The sequence below is a fragment of the Chinchilla lanigera genome, unplaced genomic scaffold, assembly GCF_000276665.1.
Source record: "Chinchilla lanigera isolate Chin_1 unplaced genomic scaffold, ChiLan1.0 scaffold00001, whole genome shotgun sequence".
NCBI classification, from domain to species: Eukaryota; Metazoa; Chordata; class Mammalia; order Rodentia; family Chinchillidae; genus Chinchilla; species Chinchilla lanigera.
Window position 1 is genome coordinate 34,321,953 of NW_004955402.1, and position 21,363 is coordinate 34,343,315.

Genomic DNA, 21,363 nt, shown 5'->3' on the forward strand with positions numbered 1-21,363 from the left:
TGAAAGATTGGCATTCTCCACTTGACAGATGGTACCAAGTCAGGCTACAGTGTTTCCTTAGGAACATTCTCCAAGCTAGCAGGAAAGCTTACCTCTGTCCCCAAATTCTCCGGCTGGAGTTGCACTTTCACCAATCCAGAAACAGCTTGCAGCTCAACCTTTAAGACCTCCTATGAACACTATTGCTTCTTTTCCACTGACAGAAAGTGCAACGTTTTCAGCTCAGCCTTCAGAACTACCTGAGGACATAGAAGCATCTCTCGTCCCCCAGGGGCTACAGTTCCATCTTCAGGGCCACCTAATGATATGGAACCTTCTCCAGCTCAGCACATAACCCCATCTCAGCCTGCAGAACTCGCTGAACCAATGGAACCATCTCTAGTGTTGCAGTCAGTCCCATCTCCTCCAGAGCCTCCTGAGGAAGTAGAACTTTCCCCAACCCAGCTGACGGTCCCATCTCAGCTTCCAATGAGCCACCTAATGAGACTGTAGCTCATGCTCTAGCCCATTTTGAGACAATAGGTCCAACACCAGCATAGGATCAAGTTAAGCAGCCAACACTGCCCTGCGTCATGTATCTAGTTCGACCTGGAAATCACCATTAATTCCAGAATCCACTACAGAGGCTGAACTTTCTATAGCACCAAAAGAGTCTACAGAAATTCCTCCAAAGCACCCTGAGGTGACACTTCCACATCTAGACCAGGTTCAGGCTCAGCATCCAAACCTGACTGAAGTCACAGTTCAACTTTTGGATGTGGAGCTTACCAGAACTCCATGATCTACTTCAGAAGCTAGACATTCTCCAACTATGCAGGAGACATAGTCTCAGCCTTTGGAGCCATCTAATGAGGCTATAGCTCAAATTTCAGTGCCTCATGAGATGAGGGTTTAAACTCTAGGTCAGGAGGCAGCTCAGCACCCAACATTAGCCAGTGTCACAGGATGACCTTTAAACCTGACCCTTCCACAACTTCAATTTCCATTACAGAGGTTAAACATTCTGTAGCCCTGGAGGAAGCTGCAACTCCTTTTCCAAAGCATCCTGAGATGACACTTCCACATCCACATCGGGTTCAGGCTCAACATCCAAACCTGACTGAAGTCACTGCTAAATCTTTGGATGTGGAACTTAATGATAAGTAAACTATTCTGCAAATTATACCCCAGAAAATGTAACTGTGCAAAATTAACAGAATGCCATGATGAACACCAACATTTGAGCTCTGTACCTGCCAAGATGAGACCCTGTCATGGACTGGTTTTCACCCACTGCAGAGGCTCCATTAAGTGCTTGTACTAGAGTCCAACACCACTTAATTTCCAAGGAAACTATTTTTTTTTATCTTGATGAGAATATTTGGACAACATACCAAAAGGGTGAAAAAAGTTAGATTTATCCTATAATACCTAGTCTACTGAAAGACACTTGAACCACCACTTTTTTTCTTTTGCAGTTTATAAATCTTTTTTTGTGATTTACTCACTGAACTGACCTTTGGAATATTTGGGGCATGGTATAGAATGCAGTTTTTTCACAAAGTAATTCTCAACCATAATCCTTTGACCCCTGTTGCAGATTCATATCTCTCTAAATTGCCAGTATTAAAATATCTACACTTTGAGACTATACACATGCCACTTATGGCAACTGAGAACATCAACATGCTGACTCTTTGGACTGGAAAAACTGATCTTACCAGGCCATATGGCCTGTTGCCTCTGTCCATGTAAGAATGACATTGTAGTTGAGACAGTGAAGCTGCACTGTAAGAGTGCAGCACGTCTGACCAATACTACACAGTGTCTTGAAAAAGTACCCATAGGGAATGTGGAAGGAGCCTGCATGAAGGTGTTACAAGCCTGGAAGAAGAACGACAGCACTGACCTATGAAGCCTGAAAAACCTTTTCTTCCCAGCAAAGCGGTGTCAACTACTGAACTTCATAAACAAGCAGTTTGACTTTAATTGTAAAAGTGATACATTAGTGTACTCAATTACATATTGTCATATTTCTCAGATGGAAATCTAGAAGATATACAATCAACATTATTGGCACATACAAGATGGAGATAATCCCCAGTGTTATTTGAAAAATAATATAAGAAACCCCTCTTCTCAACCTGTATCCAGCTATTCAACTTACAAAAATGAACTAAAAAAAGCTATATTTTCTGCAAAATTTATTAGATGCAGAAATTCAGGAAAAAATAGAGGAGGTCAAGAAGAAAGAGAAAATTGCCATGCTTATGCAGGCCTTTTAGGTCTCAAATTTAAACACCAAATTGTTCCCAAGAAAGCAGCCTGGTGAAGGATCAGTGTGGAAGGGGACACTGAGGACTATATAGACAGGATCCATGTATTTGGGGGGATGTGTTGCAGGAGGGTACTGAGGACTGAATCCAGGGCCTTCACAATGAGCTACATTTTTGGCCCCTTTTTATTTTAAGACAGAGTTTTGTTAAGTTGCCCAGACTGTCCTTGAACTTGTGCTCCTCCTCCCTCACCTTCATATGCAATTTTACTGGAAAACAATTCAGGATTACGTATTATATACTATCTCTACAATATTACAGGTTTTTAAATGGTTGGAGAGTTTGAAAAGACTATACCATTAAAAAAAAAAAAAATCAAACTTTTACCAAACAAATTACATAAACCTTGAATATTGAGTATGGTAACACAAACATCTCTGCACACCATTAGAGAATAAAATACAAATCACACTGACTATATATACTAGATCTTTTCAATACTGATCAATTAGAACTACATGCACAGAAGTAATGGCAGAATTCCTACTAATATTTTATATTGTACTGTTTCAATGATTATATTCCTTTCCATATGGTTCTCCAATTCATATTTTTCAAACTTTACTCCCATTGATTCCTTCTTGTTTCAACTCCACTGCCACAATCAGATAGTGTCTATTTTGGTTATTCCCTAAATTCAGATTCTTCCCTCTCAAACTCTTTTAAATGAATGACAATCATGAGAAGAAACATGCTATGACCATTCCACACTAATGCTCAAAAACACCTTGAATTTCCTCAATTGCCTACAGAAATCCATATATGAATAAACCTATGTCCCCCAGGTCCCACGAAAACATAAATATGAAATATGCTGACCTGGCATTCAAAGTCCTCAGAAGCCTGGCTCTAGACAATATAATTATTGCAATTCTAAGTAATCCTATATGTAAATCTGCTCTTAACAAAAGGACACTACTTACTGCCCCCAAATACATTATTTTCTCTTCCATATGACCTTCCCCCTTGAGTTTTCCATACCTGCTCTACTAATCAAACATCATCCTTAGGTCCTACTTAAATCCTACTTGTGTAAGGCCCCTTTAGATCTGCCTGCCTAAAAAGACCTCTTTTATACTTCAGTGATTTGATATTTGACCAACAGTATAAGGCAATGACTTTTAACATTTTGTCTTATCTTCCTGTCTTTACCAGGAAATCCGTCTACTGCCTGACATAGGACTAATCACACAATAATCACTGTCTAAACTTGTTAATTACTCAGGACATGAATTCCCAATGGTGTGGCAGAGATCGTAGTCCCTGTTAGTCTCTCCCCTTACTTCCTAGAGAGAGAATTTTAGCACATCACATGGCCATTCAACTACAGACTCAATTCCAACTGTTCATGCAGGCTGGATATGTCTATGACTAACATTTAGTCAAAAGGACATGTGATGCCCTTAGAGTGGAAATTTATATCCACCCTAGTCCATTCCACTCGCCTGTTGTCTAGAATGTAAAACTGGTAGTAAATTATTCCAGACTTCTCCAATGCAGTCAAGATACTGTAGGAAGTGGAATACAAGGGAGGATGACTCTGGGCCTAAAACTTCTATGGAGCAAAGCTGCCACCCCAGCTCAGACTTCCATTTGAGAAATAAACTGCAATCCAGTTTAATCCATTGGTATTTGGGGCAGGGTCCCTCTTTTACAGCAGCTGTATCTAATTTTCTAACTAAATCAGGTCCATGAAAATTCTAAATTTAGAGGCAAAAATTTCTATCTTTTGGAGAGATGGTCCATAATTTTTAATAAATTCTAGGCAAGTTCCATGACCCACAAAACATCAGGACCATTGATCATAGCAAAGGATTAACCAGTCAAGGCCTTCAGTGCCAACATGCTTATTTTATTTTATAAGAGAACATAACATTTTAAAATTGGTATGTGCTGGAAGATAGTTTTTAAATGCTGCTGATGTTCATGCTCAGCATTCCTGTATCAGGTGCAAAAAACTGAGCTCCTGAGTTAATAGCAACTCAAAATAAATTGTGCCACTGTAACAGAATCATCTCAACACTAAATCTTCCCTTGATTTCTCTTTGCCTCTGATCCAATTAAAATATCAGCAGCTATAGCTTTGACATCAGCAAAATATATAAATTAAAAATATAATTAAAAATAAAGAACAGTAGTCTTACTTCATAGATTGCTTATAAAACATGTGTGCCACTCCACCATGAAACTTAAGAAAGTGGATCTTAAAACTGGACATAAAAAAATCTAAGCAGGGGCTGGGGATTTAGCTCAGCGGCAAAAGCGCCTGCCTGGCAAGCGCAAGGTCGTAAGTTCGGTTCCCGGTACCAAAAAAACCAAAATTTTAAAAAAAAAAAAAAAAAAAAATCTAAGCAGTCAACGCATTTGACTTCATGTAGTTCTAACAATGAATTCAAATTCTCAAATGCTAATTCAAAATTCTAAATCTGATTTCTATAAACATCAAATCTATGGTTGGTAGCTTGAGAGGTAATCTCAATGCTTCTGGGGGTAAAACAGAAGGGTATCAGGCATGAAAGGCTTATAGCTTTACAACGTTTGCTACAAACAGAAAAAAGATTATTTTAAAAATTAAGTAAAAATAAACAAAGTTCTATAATTTCCTTCAAATAATTAAATGTATAAGTCTAAAGAGATACGTGAGTAAGATCTGAGAATTCCACATGAGCCAAAGTGTACCTGTTTTAAAAAAACAGTCTAGGCCAAATTATGAGTATGATTTATAATTTATAATTTTTTTAAATTAAACGCTAAATTTATAAAGTACCATTGAAATATTACATTTAATTCTGGATAAAAAATTTTATGGTGGATGCTATCAAACACAGACATCCAGAAAGATAATAAGAAGAATGCATAAATCATCTGTTATAAGGAATGGTTGAAGTAACCAAGGTATTTAACCTGAGGAAAAATTTAAGGTGTATTTAAAAGCCTGAAGGTGATAAGGTGCAGTGATGCATGTCTGTAATCTCAGCTGCTTGAGAGGCTGAGGCACGAGGACAGCAAGTTTGAGGCCAGCCTGGGAAACTTGACAAGACCCCGTTTCAAAATAAAATTTGAAAATAAAGTAGCAAGAGCTCTACTGTTTCCTGAGTTTGGAAGCCTCAAGTTCACTCTCAAGGGTACTGTAAAAAGAATTTCTATACTGGAAAGAATTTTGCAGCAGAATGACTGAGATATTTACCTATAGCAATAATTCATATTAGACTAAGGTAAAGTTCCTTCTTAAGGAATAAGCTTATTATTTATCTCTAGAAAGTGAAGTGTACTTTAAACATTCTGCATAACCAAAAGCCACATGATTTTATGAAGTGAGTTTGTCTATGATGTTCCATGCAGACTTTGGTTTGGTTTGTCCTTCGATATAATGTAGTTCTGCTAAAAGAAAATCCCTCAACTGCAGGAACTAATCTACACTTGACCACATGTCACTATTTATGCAGGATGTCAGTGACCTGCAAATGAACACTGCATGTGAAGTGGCCAGCACACCCACACTGTCCTGAATGGAATAGTATCTTGTGCACCAACCCAGACTGCAAGTGGTAGGGCTGGGGCTGAGGGCCGGAGGGAGAGGCGAGGCCTTAACTCCACAGCCCATGTCCATAACTACCACACTGCATTAATATTTGCAGAGCCTGGCAGATTGGAGGCCCACAGCCTCTGGTAAACAGCTCTGGAATGAGGTGAGAGAAGATGGAAGACTGTTGGAGAATAGGCAAAACATATTCAAAAACACTATAAAAGCCAGGCGTGGTAGTGCATGCCTGTAATCCCAGCACTTGGCAGGCTGAGGCAGGAGGCTCGATGTGAGTTTGAGGCCAGCTTGGGCTACATAAGTGAGTTTAAGGTCAGTCTGCACTACAAAGTGAGACCCTGTCTCAAAAAGAAAGAAAGAAAAAAAAAACACTATAAAGTTTTCTGGCCCCAAAATTTCCTCAACTACCTACCACCTGGGCCTACCAGATCCTGACATTTCATTACAGACATGTTATAAAGGAGGTTCAGTTCTCAGGAGGGTTTCGTGTTGGAAAAAGCAGGGAGTACTGAGGAGGAGAAAGAAAATATGAGAAGTTCCAGAAAAGGTGCTCAATGAGCACATGGAAAATACAAGTAGAATTCTATACTGACTTAGAAACCAAGCACAGATGTAACTCTGCAGAAATCAGGTGAAGGGGACTCAGGAATTGGACGCTGTTTTTGTCTCATGGTGCCTCCATTCTTCTTTCCCCTGTGTTTTTCACTCCTCTCTTCCTATTCTGTCTTCCTTGTCCGGTTCCCTTCATTTCCTTTTTCCCAGTTGACTGCGTATTTATCTCTCCTGCCAGCTCCCCCCACGTAAGGGGTGTGACTTTACAGTTAAGTACTAGTGGCCTCTGCCACAAATGGCAAAGAGTAGGAACTGCTGCCAGCAGTTATTATTGAGAGTTAACAATGTACATAGCATCAAAAGCTATAAGATGCAAAATAACACAGGGTGTACACTCCTGGGAGGCTTATGGCTACAACACACACAAAGGAAAAAGAGAACTATAGTATGATGGTTGCTTTTCTGTTTAGCTTGGCCGGGCTATGGTGCCCAGTCGTTTGGTCAAACACTAGTCTAGATGTTTTTGTGAAGATATGCGCAGAAGTGATTAACACTATGATCAGCTGATTTCAAGGGAAACAGATTACCTTCTATAATGTGGGTAGGACTGATCCAATTAGTTGAAGACCTTACAAAGATTGTTTTCCAAGGAAGAAGGGATTTTGCCTCAAGATGACAACATAAAACTATTGCCTGTGAATTTAGGATTTAAAACTATAACATCGGGGCTGGGGATTTAGCTCAGCGGCAAAGCGCCTGCCTGGCAAGCGCAAGGTCGTGAGTTCGGTTCCCGGTACCGGAGAAAAACCAAAAAAAAAAAAAAAAAAAAACTGTAACATCATCACCTACCTCAATTTCCAGTCTGTCAACATCCCCCATAGACTTCTGACTTGCTTGCACCAAAAAAATCACTAAAGCCAACTTCCCATATGCTCTACCTCTCCCTAATGCATTAGGTATTATCCTACAAGTTTTGTGTAGATCCTCAATATATTAGTAAATAAGGCTAGTCAATTATTCTGCAGCTTAAGAGGGTCAATGATCAGTAGCAACTATTTCTTACAACTAGACAAGCTATATCTCAAATTTCTATAAGTATCATTCACTTAAATTGATATTCACTCACTTTAAGATAAATCAGTTGAAACTCACTGACTTTTAAAATTTTGACAAATTGTTCTGTATCATTGATGGTCAATTTTTAGAGCTTTCAAAGAAACAAAGAGCCCACTGGAGCATGTGTACCATAGGTTCAGCACCACTGTTCTATATATTATATACCTAAGAGGTTATTTTTAAAGGTTTCTTTTTCTATTTTAAAAAATAAAAGAAGGAAAACATATTAACAAACAGACATCCATTTACAAAACAGCATAAGAACAATACAAACAAAACAGCGTTACAGACAAAGTTGTAGGAAATTAACCATGCTTGCTGTATTACTTATTGATATCTTCAAAGTGGTTTCTCAGAAAAACAAATAGAGACATGCAAGATTGATCAAACAAGTAATCGTTAACTGTTCCTTTCTGTAGAGCAATAGAAGATAGTAGTACAACTATGTTAGCTATCCTGTATATACATACGGACATAATTTCCCCTTCTTTCCCTTCTCTTTTCCCAGATCCCAATTGCCCTTTACTTTTGAGCATTTTCCTTCCATTTCACAATGTCTATCATACCTCCTAGTTTTTATTCACTCTTTCAGGTCTTACACTAGTAAGACAATACAGTGCTTACACATGCAGGTCTAATTTATTTCACTTATGAGTATGGTCTCTAGTTGTGACCATTTACCTATTAAAGGTTTCTTTTTTATTAATACATGTTTGCAATACACAATGAACACATTCATCATGGGGAGCTGGTAAATATACATATTTTTACTTGCTTTCCCCTCCCCTCTTTCCCATTCTATTATTTTTTCTTGATTTTCTATCTTTGATTTCTAAAAAATATCTACAGCATACAAACCAACATTACCATGTATTTGTACAATCTTCTGTTGCCAGGAAAGGTCTCTGTAAGCTTAGATGCTGCATGGTCTTCCTTTCCTAATCAGAGTGTTTTCACTTAGATATAATATATAGTCTGAAGCTTTTGTATGTTTCTTTATCTGCAAAGGCGTACTTTAATTCTAAGTGTCTTCCATCTTTTGGTTAAGGTTAACAGGGAGTATTTCCCTCTTACTCTAAATTATCTGCCAGTGAAGATATTGCCTTAAATTATCACATTAAGCTTAATAGCAGTGTTGGTATAAGTCACCTCTGGCTTATAGGAAATGTGTTTTAAAAATGTTAACTGTAGGCCAGGTGCAGTGGTACATGCGTGTAATCCCAGCTACTTAGAAGGCTGAGGCAGGAAGATCACAAGTTTGAAGCCAGCCTAAGCAACTTAGTGACACACTGCCTCAAAATAATTTTTTAAAAAAGGGCTGGAACTATAGATTAGCTATAAAGAGTCCCTAAGTTCAATATCTACCACTGAGAAAAAAAAACCCAGAAAAGTCAACTGCAGAGTAGAAAGCAATAATGTCATGCTGCCCCTCTATTTTGGTGCATGCTACACATTAAATAGCAGGTGTTGATTTCCTCTGATATTTGAGATTGACAGCTTGACTCTTAACATTCTCACAATCATTATGTTTAAACTACACACATCCATGACACATTTCAGACTGCTGATTTTATAACTACTCTGTATATAAATAAATGATTAAGAAAAAAATCCAAACAGGATAATTTCTAACTTCCTATAGTCATACCTGCACAGGTGAATGTGCCTCTATATGAGCAGGGATGCAGTCCCACAGCAAGCTCTCAGGTATGCTTACATACCAAGAAAGAGAACTTAAGTCACCCAAAATCTATTTCATATAAAAATCAGACAGAACATTCCAACTACTATAAATCAAGAGATTTCCGAAGGGAACAAAATATAGAAAATTTCTGACAAGTTTATACGACAATGATGTGGCTGAAAGCCCTCCTGTCTCCCATGAAACATAATGTACTTTGGAAGACATTTAAAAGAAAACAAACCCCAGCCATTATTTTAAAGGATTATTTAGTAGCATTTGAAATATAAAATTTCACTTTTACCATTCAGTTGACATGTGTCCTAGTAAAGCATGCAGTTATCAGTCATACACAACGTGCAGCATGCAGTAAACGGACAGCAGAGGTTAATAACCTGGCGGCATAGGATCTGAGAATGTGAGAGCAAGTTAAAGACAAGAGTTCCTCTCCATTGTCACTGAGGGCCGAGAAGCAATGCTGAAGCGTAGAACAGTGGGAGTGGGGGAAATACAGTTTGTCCAACATATAAACATATCTCCGCAAGTGGCGGCAGGTATAACTGAAAGACAAGGTAAAAGGAGAAAAACAGAAAGAGAGAAATTTTCCTTCGAAAAAATAAATTATTCTTTATGTCTTCTAAGCTTTCTGTATATCTTCACTAGACGATGCCCCCCCCAAACTACAACTGTTAAAAGAGAACATTAAAAGAGACAATCCAAATAAAAAATGAGCAAAAGATTTGAACAGACACCTCACCAAAGAAGATATACAGATGGCCAATAAGCACAAGGAACGGTGTTCCACATCATATATGATTAGGGAAATGCAAACTAAAATAAGACACCACTACAGACTCACCAGAACAGCTGAAAAACCCAAAATACTGTATAACACATGTTGGCGAGAATGGGGAGCAACAAAACCTCTCACTCACTGGAGAGAATGCAAAGTGGCATAGACACTTCGGAAGACACAAAATTAAACAAATTCATACTGTAGAACCTGACAATTGTACCCCTTTGAATTTATCCAAAGGAGTTAGAAATTTACATCCATACAAAAAACTGGACATGAATGTTTACAGTAGCTTTATTTGTAATTGCAAAAACTTGGAAGCAACCAAAATGTCCTTTCATTAGGAAAATGGATAAGCTGTTTTACATCCAGAAAACAAAGTATTACACAATGCTAAAAAGAAAAAAGCTATCAGGTCATGAAAAGACAGAAGAACCCAAATGCATATTACTTAGTGGAAGAAGTCAATCAGTGAAGTCTACACACTATGATTCCAACTTTACGTCATTCTGAAAAAGGCAAATCTATGAAGTCAATAGAAAAATCAGCTGTTGCCAGGAGTTAAGGGGGTGGGGATAAACAGGCAAAGCAAAGAGGAGTTTTAGGGCAATAAAAATATTCTATGTGATACTACAATGGTCATTACATATTTGTCTAAACCTACAAAACATACAAAAGCAGTAGTGAATCCTAATGTAAACACTCTAGACTTTGGATGATAATCATGTGTTAATGCAGGTTCATCATTTGTAACAAATACTTTGGTACAGAATGTTCATCATGCTGGACAGTGAGTATTTAGGAATGCTCTGTGTTTTCTTCCTCATTTTACTGTGAACCTAAAACCTCTTTTTAAAAACATGGAGGGGGGAATATACCCACAGGGGGAAAAGTATGAAACTATGATGGTGTAATTAGTGAGCCACATGAGCTCAGCCATGGTAGAACAAAGTGGCCATAGGTATTTTCTCCTCAGAGTGCTACCAAATGCATTCCTGGCAGCCGTGCAATAATATTAGTAGGCTAAATGAGAGATGCTATGGCAAAAGAGTTCTCTGACTGAATTAGGGGTCAGAAAATTTAGGATCCAGACTCAGCTCAGCTACTGGCAGTTTTATAACAGTGGGTATTTGATCTCTTTGAACCTCAATTCCACAAACAACACAGAACTAAACACCTTAAACTACTGCAAATTTTTGAAGAGATACAAAAAAAATGTAAAACAGTAAGGGGAACAATAAAAGTTACGATTACTACCAGAGGAATTTCACTGGAGCCACATTTCAAGTCACTTAAACATAACAAGTTGCAAAGAAGAAAATGCAAAATCAGTCGGACAAGGTGAACAACAAAACAGTGAACACACCAAGTAATGTGTCTAGACTGCCAGCCTTTGAGAACTGTGTCAGAGAATACGACCAAACATACAGCAAATCACTAAAGGAATGACATGTTTTAAACCATGTTGAACTCAAAATAAAACTAATAAATTAGATGATTTAAAATGGTCAAATTTTCACAATCGAATAATCCAAGTATCCATTTAACCACTAACCAACCAACCAACCAGCCAACCAACTACTGTAGGCCAGACACTATTTCCTACCTAGTACATGAAGAAGTATGCTAGACACTGAGGATAATGTACGGCACAAATCAGAAGTCCTTACTTTTATTGGGCTTACAACCTGGAGGGAAAGACCAATATGAAACAATAACGAAACCACACTGGAAACTAAGTAAGTCTAACAAGCTAGTAATGTCCAAGATAAGGTAGAGTTTCAAAAGTCTTTTAAAATAGGTATATACTTAAATAGATATGTCTACTGGACTCCAAGACTCAATCCACCACAAAAACTTAAGAAAACATAAAAACTGCGTACCCATGTTTACTGCAGCACAATTCATAATAGGCAAGATATGGCACAAACCTAGGAGCCCATTAACAGAAGGATAAAGTAAGTATCTCTCTCTCTCTCTCTCTCTCTGTCTCTCTCTCTCTCTCTCTCTCTCTCTCTCTCTCTCTCTCTCTCTCTCTCTCTCTCTCTCTTCTCTCTCACATACACACACACGCAAATTCAGCCATAAGGAAAAACAAAATTCTGTCATTTACAAGAAAATAGAAGATGAAACTGGAGACCATCACGTTGACTAAAATAAGCCAGACAGACACAGAAAGGCAAGTATTACATGTTCTCCCTAATATGTAGAATCTAAAAAGATGAGACAAAAGTAAAAAGCAGACTATTCTTAATAGGATGAAGGGAATAAGAGGGACGGAGAAGAGTGAGGGCAGGCAACAGGCTGGATGGATGTGAGCAAAATATATTATATACCTTGAAACACTTCCCCTAAAATGTGAAATGGGGGAGCAGGAGAAAGAGGGTGATGAGAAGCTGAAAATGATCAAAGCACATTATGTACACAGAGGAATCTGCCAAAATGCAGTCCACTAATCTACATAAGCAATAAAAAAAACCAAACCATAACAACTGTGTTGTTTAAAAATGTGATTCACCATGACTATAAACAAGTGATCACAGTTAATGCTCTCTGGGAAAGGAGGGGAGGAGGGCAATGGGACAAGCACACATCACGTGAGTCCTGATTATGATCACAGCACAGCACAGCACAGATCTGTTCCCAAGAAATTAGACAAACCTAAATGGAAGGTCACTTTACAAAAACCAGTTTTGTATTCTTTAACTTTTGAAGGCCATGCAAGACAAAGATCAAGGACTGTTTCAGACTAAAGAAGATGAAAGAGAACAAACAAGTAGCATGTGGTTCTGTAATGGACCCCCTACTATGGGGTGGGAGTAGTTTCCAGAGAGGGAATTAACGAGGCAAATGACAAAATTTTAATGCTGGAAGACAAGCTTTTAAAATCAATGTTAAGGCCAGGCATGGTAGCGCATGCCTATAATCCCAGCACTTGGGAGGCTGAGGCAGGAGGATCGTTGCAAGTTTGAGAGTAGCCTGGACTACAAAGTGAGCTCAAGGCCAGACTGAGCTGCAGAGTGAGATCCTGTCTCAAAAAAGACAAAAAAATAAAATAAAATAAAATCAATGTTAGTTTCCTGATTTTGATAATGCCCTTATTTTTAAGAGATACACACTAAAGTAATTAGTGGTACACAGTACAGCACATGTTTAAAAATTCATTAAACAGTTTAAAGAAGAGTTGAATACAATGACAAAGCAAATATAAAATTTTAACATCTGTAGAATCTGTGAAAGGTAAAAATTATTTGCACTATTTTTGCAACTTTCTTCTAAGTCCAATTTCAAGATGAAAAGCATTAAAAATAAATACAATATCAAAAACATCAAAAACTAATTTAATCTGAAAAAAAAGAACTGATATTTTTGATAAACTAAATAATTTCCATTTTTAAATTATGGGATTAAAATCTAGACCCCTTAAAATGTCATTTCGACTTCTATACTTAAAGCTTGGGAACATCAGAAAAACTATAGCGTGGGAAGTAAGCAAATGTGGTCTGGAGTTATCCCATAAAAAACAGTCACTTTTACTTAAGAGTTGTATTTTCATAACAACTTTTTACTAACTTAATTTATATGCTTAGAATGCTTAAAAAAATGAAACTAATGGGGATAGACTGAACTTTTAAGGACTACCCAGATACTCTGTACCCAACTTTTCTCTTTTTCAGTTCCTTCCCTTCCCTTCCATTTCCTTCTTTCTCCTCCTTCCTTTCCCTTCTTTCATATAGAAAGTTTGTTAACAGATCCATTAGTAGAGATATAAAATATCAAAAAATTAACAAGAAAAGTGTAGGGCCTCTATGAAGTAAATTATAAAAATTTACTGTTAAGCACAAAAAAACCCCTAGAACAAATAAAGGTATGCCAGTATGTTTCTGGATGCGAGGATGATTTATAGTAATAAAAGATGCCATTATCCTGCACAGATTCTAAATCAGGTCTTGTTTTAAAATCAATTTTGAGTTGATGTTTGCATATGACATGAGATAATGGCCCTATTTCTCTTTTCTGTGTGTGGATTTCTACATTTTCCAGTATCATTTACGGAAGAGGTTATCCTTTTCCCTTTAAGCATTCCTGGTATCTTTGAGGAAAAATCAACTGATCATACCTGTGTGGGTTCACTTCTGGTCTCTTTATGTTGCATTGGTTAATGTGTCCTTTTTGGCCAGTAACACGCTGTTTTAATTATTACAGTTATGTGGTATAGTTTGAAACCAATTAATATCACTTGCTTTGTTCTCTTTTGCTGATGACTAATGTAAAGCATTTTGTGCTCATGATTAACTTGGCTATTCGAGGCTTTCTGTCTTGTCTAAATTTGAATAATTAAGCTGATTCTGTAAATCACTTTGGGTACTATTGGCATTTTAGCAATATTAAGTCTTCTAGACCATGAACACTGATTTTTTCCATTTATTTGTATTTTCTCCAATTCCTTTCATCAGCTTTTTATAGTTTTGGGTGCACAGGTCATTTACCTTTTTGGTTAAATTTATTCCTAAGTACTTTTTGTACTACTATAATTGGGACTATTTTCTTGATTTCTTTTTTGGATAGCTCACTGTTAAACTGAATAGAAATGTCAGACATTTTTGAGTACTGATTTTATACCGTACAACTCTACTGCATTTGTTTATTATTAGTTCTATAGACATTTGTCTATAGAACAAATAGTCTATAGTTGTCTGGTAGTGTCTGTACAGTTTTCTATATTAGAAGAAATATGTTGTCATAAGCAGTGACAATTTTACTTTTTCTTTTCTTATGCTGCTGCCTACAAGAGATTCACCTCACTTGTAAGGTCTTTCACACAGACTGAAAGCTGGAAAGAGATATTCCATACAAATAGAAACCAAAAGAGAAAGACACAGCTATACTTGTAACAGAAAAAAAATAAGACTTGGGTTGTAAAAAAGAGAAAAAGAAGGACATTATACAGTGTTAAGGAGTCAGTTCACGAAGAGGCATAACAATGGTAAATATATGTGCACTCAACATCAGAGCACCTAAATAAATAAACAAATACTAAAGAATCTTGAGGATATAGAGTGTAATACAATAATAGGGGACTTTAATATCCCACTTTCAAAACTAAGCAAATCATTCAGATAGAAAATTAATAAGAAAACACTGGACTTGAACAAGACTTTAGACTAAATGAGCCCAACAGACATATTACAAAATATCCCATCCAAAAACAACAGAATACACATTCTTCCCAAGGACACACAGAACATTCTCCAGGGCAGATTACATGTTAGGGCTCAAGACAAACCTTAGCAAATGTAGGAAAACTGAAAATTATATCAAGTATCTTTCTGACCACAACCATATGAAACTAGAAATCATTAACAGGGGGAATTTCAGAAAATTCACCAGTACATGAAAATTAAACAATATGCTCCTGAACAATCAATCGGTCAATGAAAAAATTAAAAAGGAGATTTTAAAAAGTCTTCAGACAAATGAAAATGGAAATGTAACATACTAAAACATATAAGATATAGCAAAAGCAGTTCTAAAAGAAAAGTTTAAGGGCTGGAAATGTAGCTCAATGATCCAGCTCTTCTCTGGCATATATACAATCTTGGGCTCCATCCCTAGCACTGGGAAAAGGGAGGGGAGTGGAAAGGGAAGAGAGGAGGGGAAGGACGAAGAGAGGAGGGGAGTGGAAAAGTTATAGGAAGAAATGCCTACATCAAAAAAGAAAAAACACTGCATATAAACAACCAACATTACATGCATATCAAAGAACTAGAAAAGAAAGCAGAAGAACATATCTCTGAAAGATTAGAATGGAAATAAATGAAATGGAGCATAGAAAAATAATATAAATGATCAACAATCCTTCATCCTCACTAAGAAAAATAGATAAGATTAAATAAATAAAACCAGAAATGAAAGCAGAGACATTCCAAGTGATACCACAAAAATACAAAACATGAGTCTTCTGTGAACACTTATACAACAAATCAGATAATTTAGAATAAATGAATAAATTCCTAGATACATACAACCATCAAGACTGAATCATAAAGAAATATAAAATCAGAAAAAACTGGTAACAAGGATATTAAATTACGAATATATAATGTCTCTCATCAAAGAAAAGCCCCAGACTTGATGGCATCATGGCTGAATTCTATCAAACATCTAAAGAAGAACTAATATCAATCCTTCTGAAACTCTTCCAACAAAAACTGAGAAGAGTACTGTCAAACTCTTTTTACAGATCCTGATACCATACAAAGCCATTGTAAGAAAATTACAAGCCAATATCCTCAATGAATACAGATGTACAGCCCCTCAACGAAATACTAGCAAACAGACTGAACAACATACTGTCAGAATCATCTGCTGTGATAAAGTGCAATTCATCCATGAGATGCAAAGATGATCTCACATGGGCAAGTCAATAAACATGACACATCAACCGAATGAAGGACCACAAGTACATGATAATCTCACATTAGAAGCAGAAAAAGCATTTGGCAAAATACAACAGCTTTCCATGATAAAATTGCCAAATAAATTAGATGTGCCAGGATTGTGCCTCAACACAATGAAGTCCACACATGAGAAGCCTATAGCTAATACTATACTCTGTGATGAGAAACTCAAGTCTTTCCTCTAAGATTTGGAATAAGGCAATGATGCCCAATCTCACTACTCTTCAACACAATATTGCAAGTGTTTGCCAAAGCAAATGGGCAAGACGAAGAAATAAAAGGCACATGGTGGTTTCTAAATATCAAGCTCAATTAAAAAAAACCAACAAGATTCTTTAGAATAATGAGTATTTCTAGGTCTGAGACAGAAAATGTACAAATGAGCCTGAGACAGCTTGTTGACCTGAAGGCAAAGAAGGAAATTATCAAAGATGAATGGGGTCTTGTCAAAAGATATAATAGACAACATAAGGGACCTTCTGGTGGCCAAAGATGAACATCAGAAATCAAAATAAGTAATTGTTCTGCCAGGGATAGAAACATATAGACTATATTTAAAAACCCAAGAGTTCATAATCACACAGGATGAATTTTTAAAATGTATTGGTTACTACTGGAGATATCTCTATTTCTAAAAATTAAATATTAAAAGGAAAAAGAAAAATTAATCCTATCTTTTAAACCACAGTTGATGAGGAAAAGTTCTTTACAGAAGAATCTCTCCTAACAAATATGTACATAATATTAGAATTAGAAAATTGTCATTTGGCAGCCTATAATGAAATTACTAATTCAAAGATCATTAATAAATGAGACTACTGCAAAAAGAATGATGGTAGATTTTAAGTGATGGGATTAGGCTACCACCATCTGACCCTACTGATAAATCTTATTATGTCTAGGGTAATTAGATATTATGCATCCCTTGACATGACAAAATAAGAAACATGCAGGAACATTTAGTAAGTACTTTGAAAAACACCCTGAATCTGAATGACCTATTCTACAGAGTTTATTTTCAGTTTGTAATAAAAATTAATGAAGATGAATAAATTAAATGGCATGAGAAAAAAAAAATCCAGAATGCAAGATGTTCTGTAAAACAACTAATTTGTCAGCCAATAAATCAAAGATGTAAGTTAAAGAAAACAAAACAGAAGAAGGGTACTATTCCTAATTGCAAGTCTGTAGCTTTATTTTTTTACTGATTCAAATAACAAGTACCTTCAGTGTTTATTATCTCATAACTACTTAACTTTGCAACTGCTGTGAGATAGTAGCCATAGAAAATAACTAAATTGACATGTCTGTATTCTAATAAAACTTTTAAAAACCCAACCTTGCTAGTTTGAAAATAATCAAATGTGGTATAAGAATCATATGTGGATGCTAATTTGAACTAGCCAAAATCAATTTTTTTCAAATCATCAAGAACAAAGTAAATACAAATCTGTCATCAGAATATATTAAGAACTTAATATTCTTGGGTAGATACACTATTAAATAATCAAGTTAATACAAACAGGTAACAAAGTACTGAGAATGAAATTTAAAATAGATTTTCCTACAAAAGGAATGATTCGGCCAAAACTTAAAATGTGAATATAAAGAGGAAGAGAATTTCAAGCAACAGAACATGAAGACTGAGGACCTGGCTGGTAGAAAATGTATTTCTTATGCAGGACTAAAGGACAATTTAGCAGGAATTGACCTTTTGGGAGAAGAGCGCCGAGTGGAACCAGGGTGCAAGGGAGTTGTATCTTTATTCTAGGGACAGTAAGAAGCATCTGAAGTATACTAAGCAGAGGAGTTTCAGGATGAGATATGCTCTTGAAATGATCAGCCTGGTTGCAGACTGAAGAACTGGTGTCATACGGGTTAAGAAGTTAACAACAGAGTAGAGACTAAATAATGGTAACGAAGAACGGATGGGTATAAGTTAATGAACTGGATATAGCAGGTGAGAGAAAATAAATGTCAAACGTGTCCCAGGTTTCTAGATTACCTAAGAGAAAGTGTCATCCAGTGAAGCAGGAACAGGGAAAGAAGATCCAAGAAGGACGGGAGAAGGCAAGATTTCCATTTTGGACATTCAGTTTGAGATGACTCTTGAAAAGCACAAAAGATGACATGAAGAGTGAATGGACATACAGGTCTCAGAGCCCAGAGGATAGCGCTAGCTAGGAGATATATGCTTGTGAGTCATCTATATGTGGATTATGTGATCATCTAGGAAAGGGGCTGGGGGTGGGGCAGTGGGAGGAGAAGGAAGGAGGGAGCTGGGAGAGGAGAAGTCACTGGTAATCAACAGTCCTTTCTGCTAATAATATTAGAAATACCATTCATTAAAACAATCTGAATGAAAGACACCCTAAGATATACTTAATCCCACTGATTTGCTCATTTATATGAATTAAATATTCATTCAGTTTCTAGAAGAGACTTTTGCATACCAACAAAATTTTTAAAATATCACACACACATGATTTTGTACTATTTTATACTGTTTAAAACTTCCGTAACAAAGAAAACAAGCAAAGAGTATTCTGGAAAGAATGTCAGGAAATATACACCATGGTGGAAGCACACCCTTGAACCACTTAACTGCTTGGCAGCAGAGACCATTTTTCCTGGAGCTGAATCGACGGCCAGCAGTGAACATCCTGGGAATCTCTAGGATGAAGGATTAGCAGACTGGCCCAAGCACTGGAAAATACATTGAAAGAAACAATCTAGCACTAGCTCAGAAAGGATGAAATAACCTAATGCCCATTGCCAGGTCTAGAAAGTAGTAAGAGGCCATCAAAATAATAAGGGAACTCTTTTAACAGTATAAATATATTTTCTATGAATTGACTTATTTCTCAGCTGCGGAATACATTCAGAATAAAAAATTTCTAAATTTGTAGCATAAAATTTTTAAGCAACTAAAATTTATACTATCACTGAAATTTAATCAAATTCTCTGCTAATTTAAAAATCTCAGGGCTGGGGATATAGATCAGCAGCACAGCGCCTGCCTGGCAAGTGCAAGGTCATGAATTTGAGTCCCGGTACCAAAAAACAAATCTCCACTTATTTTGAGACAAGGATACTGTAACAAATAGCTAAAAATTAAACCTTTTTATAAGCTTAAAAATAGTCAAACATTTTAAATAGTAATTTCATAGTATTTTTATCAAATTACTTGATTACTGATTTTAAAATGTTAGATTCTGAAATACATTTGGTAGTAACTAGTATTAATCGTATTATCTCTTAAACTTTATTTCTAAGAATATGTTTGAGAACAACCTGACTTTGAAGTCTTGATCACAGTTTAGTTTACAGAATCTCATCTTTATAAAATACAAAATGCTTAAAGGCACTAATTTTCACATAATACCAAAGCAAATAAGACTAGATTCTTGAAAATAATCTTTTAAAAAAGTTTTATAAATAGCAAGTCTCGGGGCTGGGGATTTAGCTCAGCGGCAAAAGTGCCTGCCTGGCAAGCGCAAGGTTGTGAGTTCGGTTCCCGGTACCGGAGAAAAAACAAAAAAACAAAACAAAACAAATAAATAGCAAGTCTCCAAAACTATTAGAGAGTAAGCACACGGTTTTCATTAAGTATATCACTGTCCCTAGTTTTTAAAGATGTTACAATGTATTTACAGGTATGGATAAAAAGATCAACTTATTAACAGTATTCATTTCTACATGATGTTAAAAAATGTCTTTTGACTTTCAACAATGCACCTATTTAAAAAGAATGTTGTCAAGCTTGTCCTACTACAGACATTTGCTCTACACATGCCCAATGTGGCCATGCAGTAATGGGAAGCTGGCTTGGTTCCCAGCAATAGTTTGCTATATGGCCTGAAATTGTATTTCAATGTGTTAATAGCATGTTGCTGTCTGTTCTATTTGTGGTCCAATAAGCAAAGTCTAAAAATTCATAAACAAAGACATTCACTCCCAATTCCCTTCTAATACTTTCTTTTCACAAAGAGAATAAGGATGAAGGGAACAGTAAGGAAAACTTCATAAGGAAACAATAAAATTTGCTTTAAATAATTTACTGATTAGCTTACAATTTATATTTGAAAAGAGGCATTTCAATGCTCTTTGATCTTCCTTATGTCAGGGGAAGTGGTAGATTGACAGAGCACTCACTAAAATGATGACTCTCACAGGATTGGGGTCCACTGGGAGTGGAGTTGACTGAGGAGAAAACAGACCCACAGCAGATACTGATTACAGAAACAGTTCACAGGGATGTACAACCAGCCTGAAAATTTTAAATTTACCTTTTCATATCATCTGGAGCAACCAAGATATTTGTTTTTAAAATTTAGTCTTTGGGGGATATTAACAATGACTATAGACTAGATTCAGAAGTATTCTCCAGTCCACACACATCTGTCTACACTAACTAATCTGGGGTATAAACACTAAGAATGTAATGGAAAGACTGGATTCATAAAGAAATAGGTATAAAATAGCACCTTAAGCATATTTTATAGTCATCAAAAAAAGCTTGCTCACTTTTAAAGCCATTCTATTTTACAAATTACCTTTTGACAAAAGAATTTATAGCTGTTGTAAAATTCTTCTAAAAAACCTGAGTTCTAAGTTTTGATTCTTTGCTATACATGCCACAAGTATTAGATCACTGAAGTCAGATAATCTGGAGCAATGAAATAAAGCCATTTCTGCTGAGACTGATTAAATATTTATGTCACATCCTTTCTGTAGCAGAGCTGGAAAAAATACACACAAGATAAAACGCTATATAATTAGAAGAGTTGAAAATTATTGGGGACATCAAAAATAAGAACAAGCATTGCTAAAGAGAGAAAAATTATGCTAATAACTCACCCACAAAGGACCATGTCACAGTCATTCTTCAGTTGTGGTCA

The 21,363-nt window shown here is 36.3% G+C and overlaps 1 protein-coding gene across 2 annotated transcripts in view; it reads right to left on the reverse strand.

The window, feature by feature from the left end:
• Dym (dymeclin) overlaps positions 1-21,363 on the reverse strand; it is a 391,162-nt gene that overhangs the window by 171,170 nt on the left and 198,629 nt on the right. The window contains exon 14 of one of the 2 annotated variants that reach the window (XM_005372905.2): positions 9,601-9,765. The exons of the other annotated variant lie outside the window; for it this stretch is intronic. Coding sequence (XP_005372962.1) covers positions 9,601-9,765 — 165 coding nt within the window. The remainder of the gene's footprint in view (positions 1-9,600; positions 9,766-21,363) is intronic. 2 annotated transcript variants of the gene reach the window in all.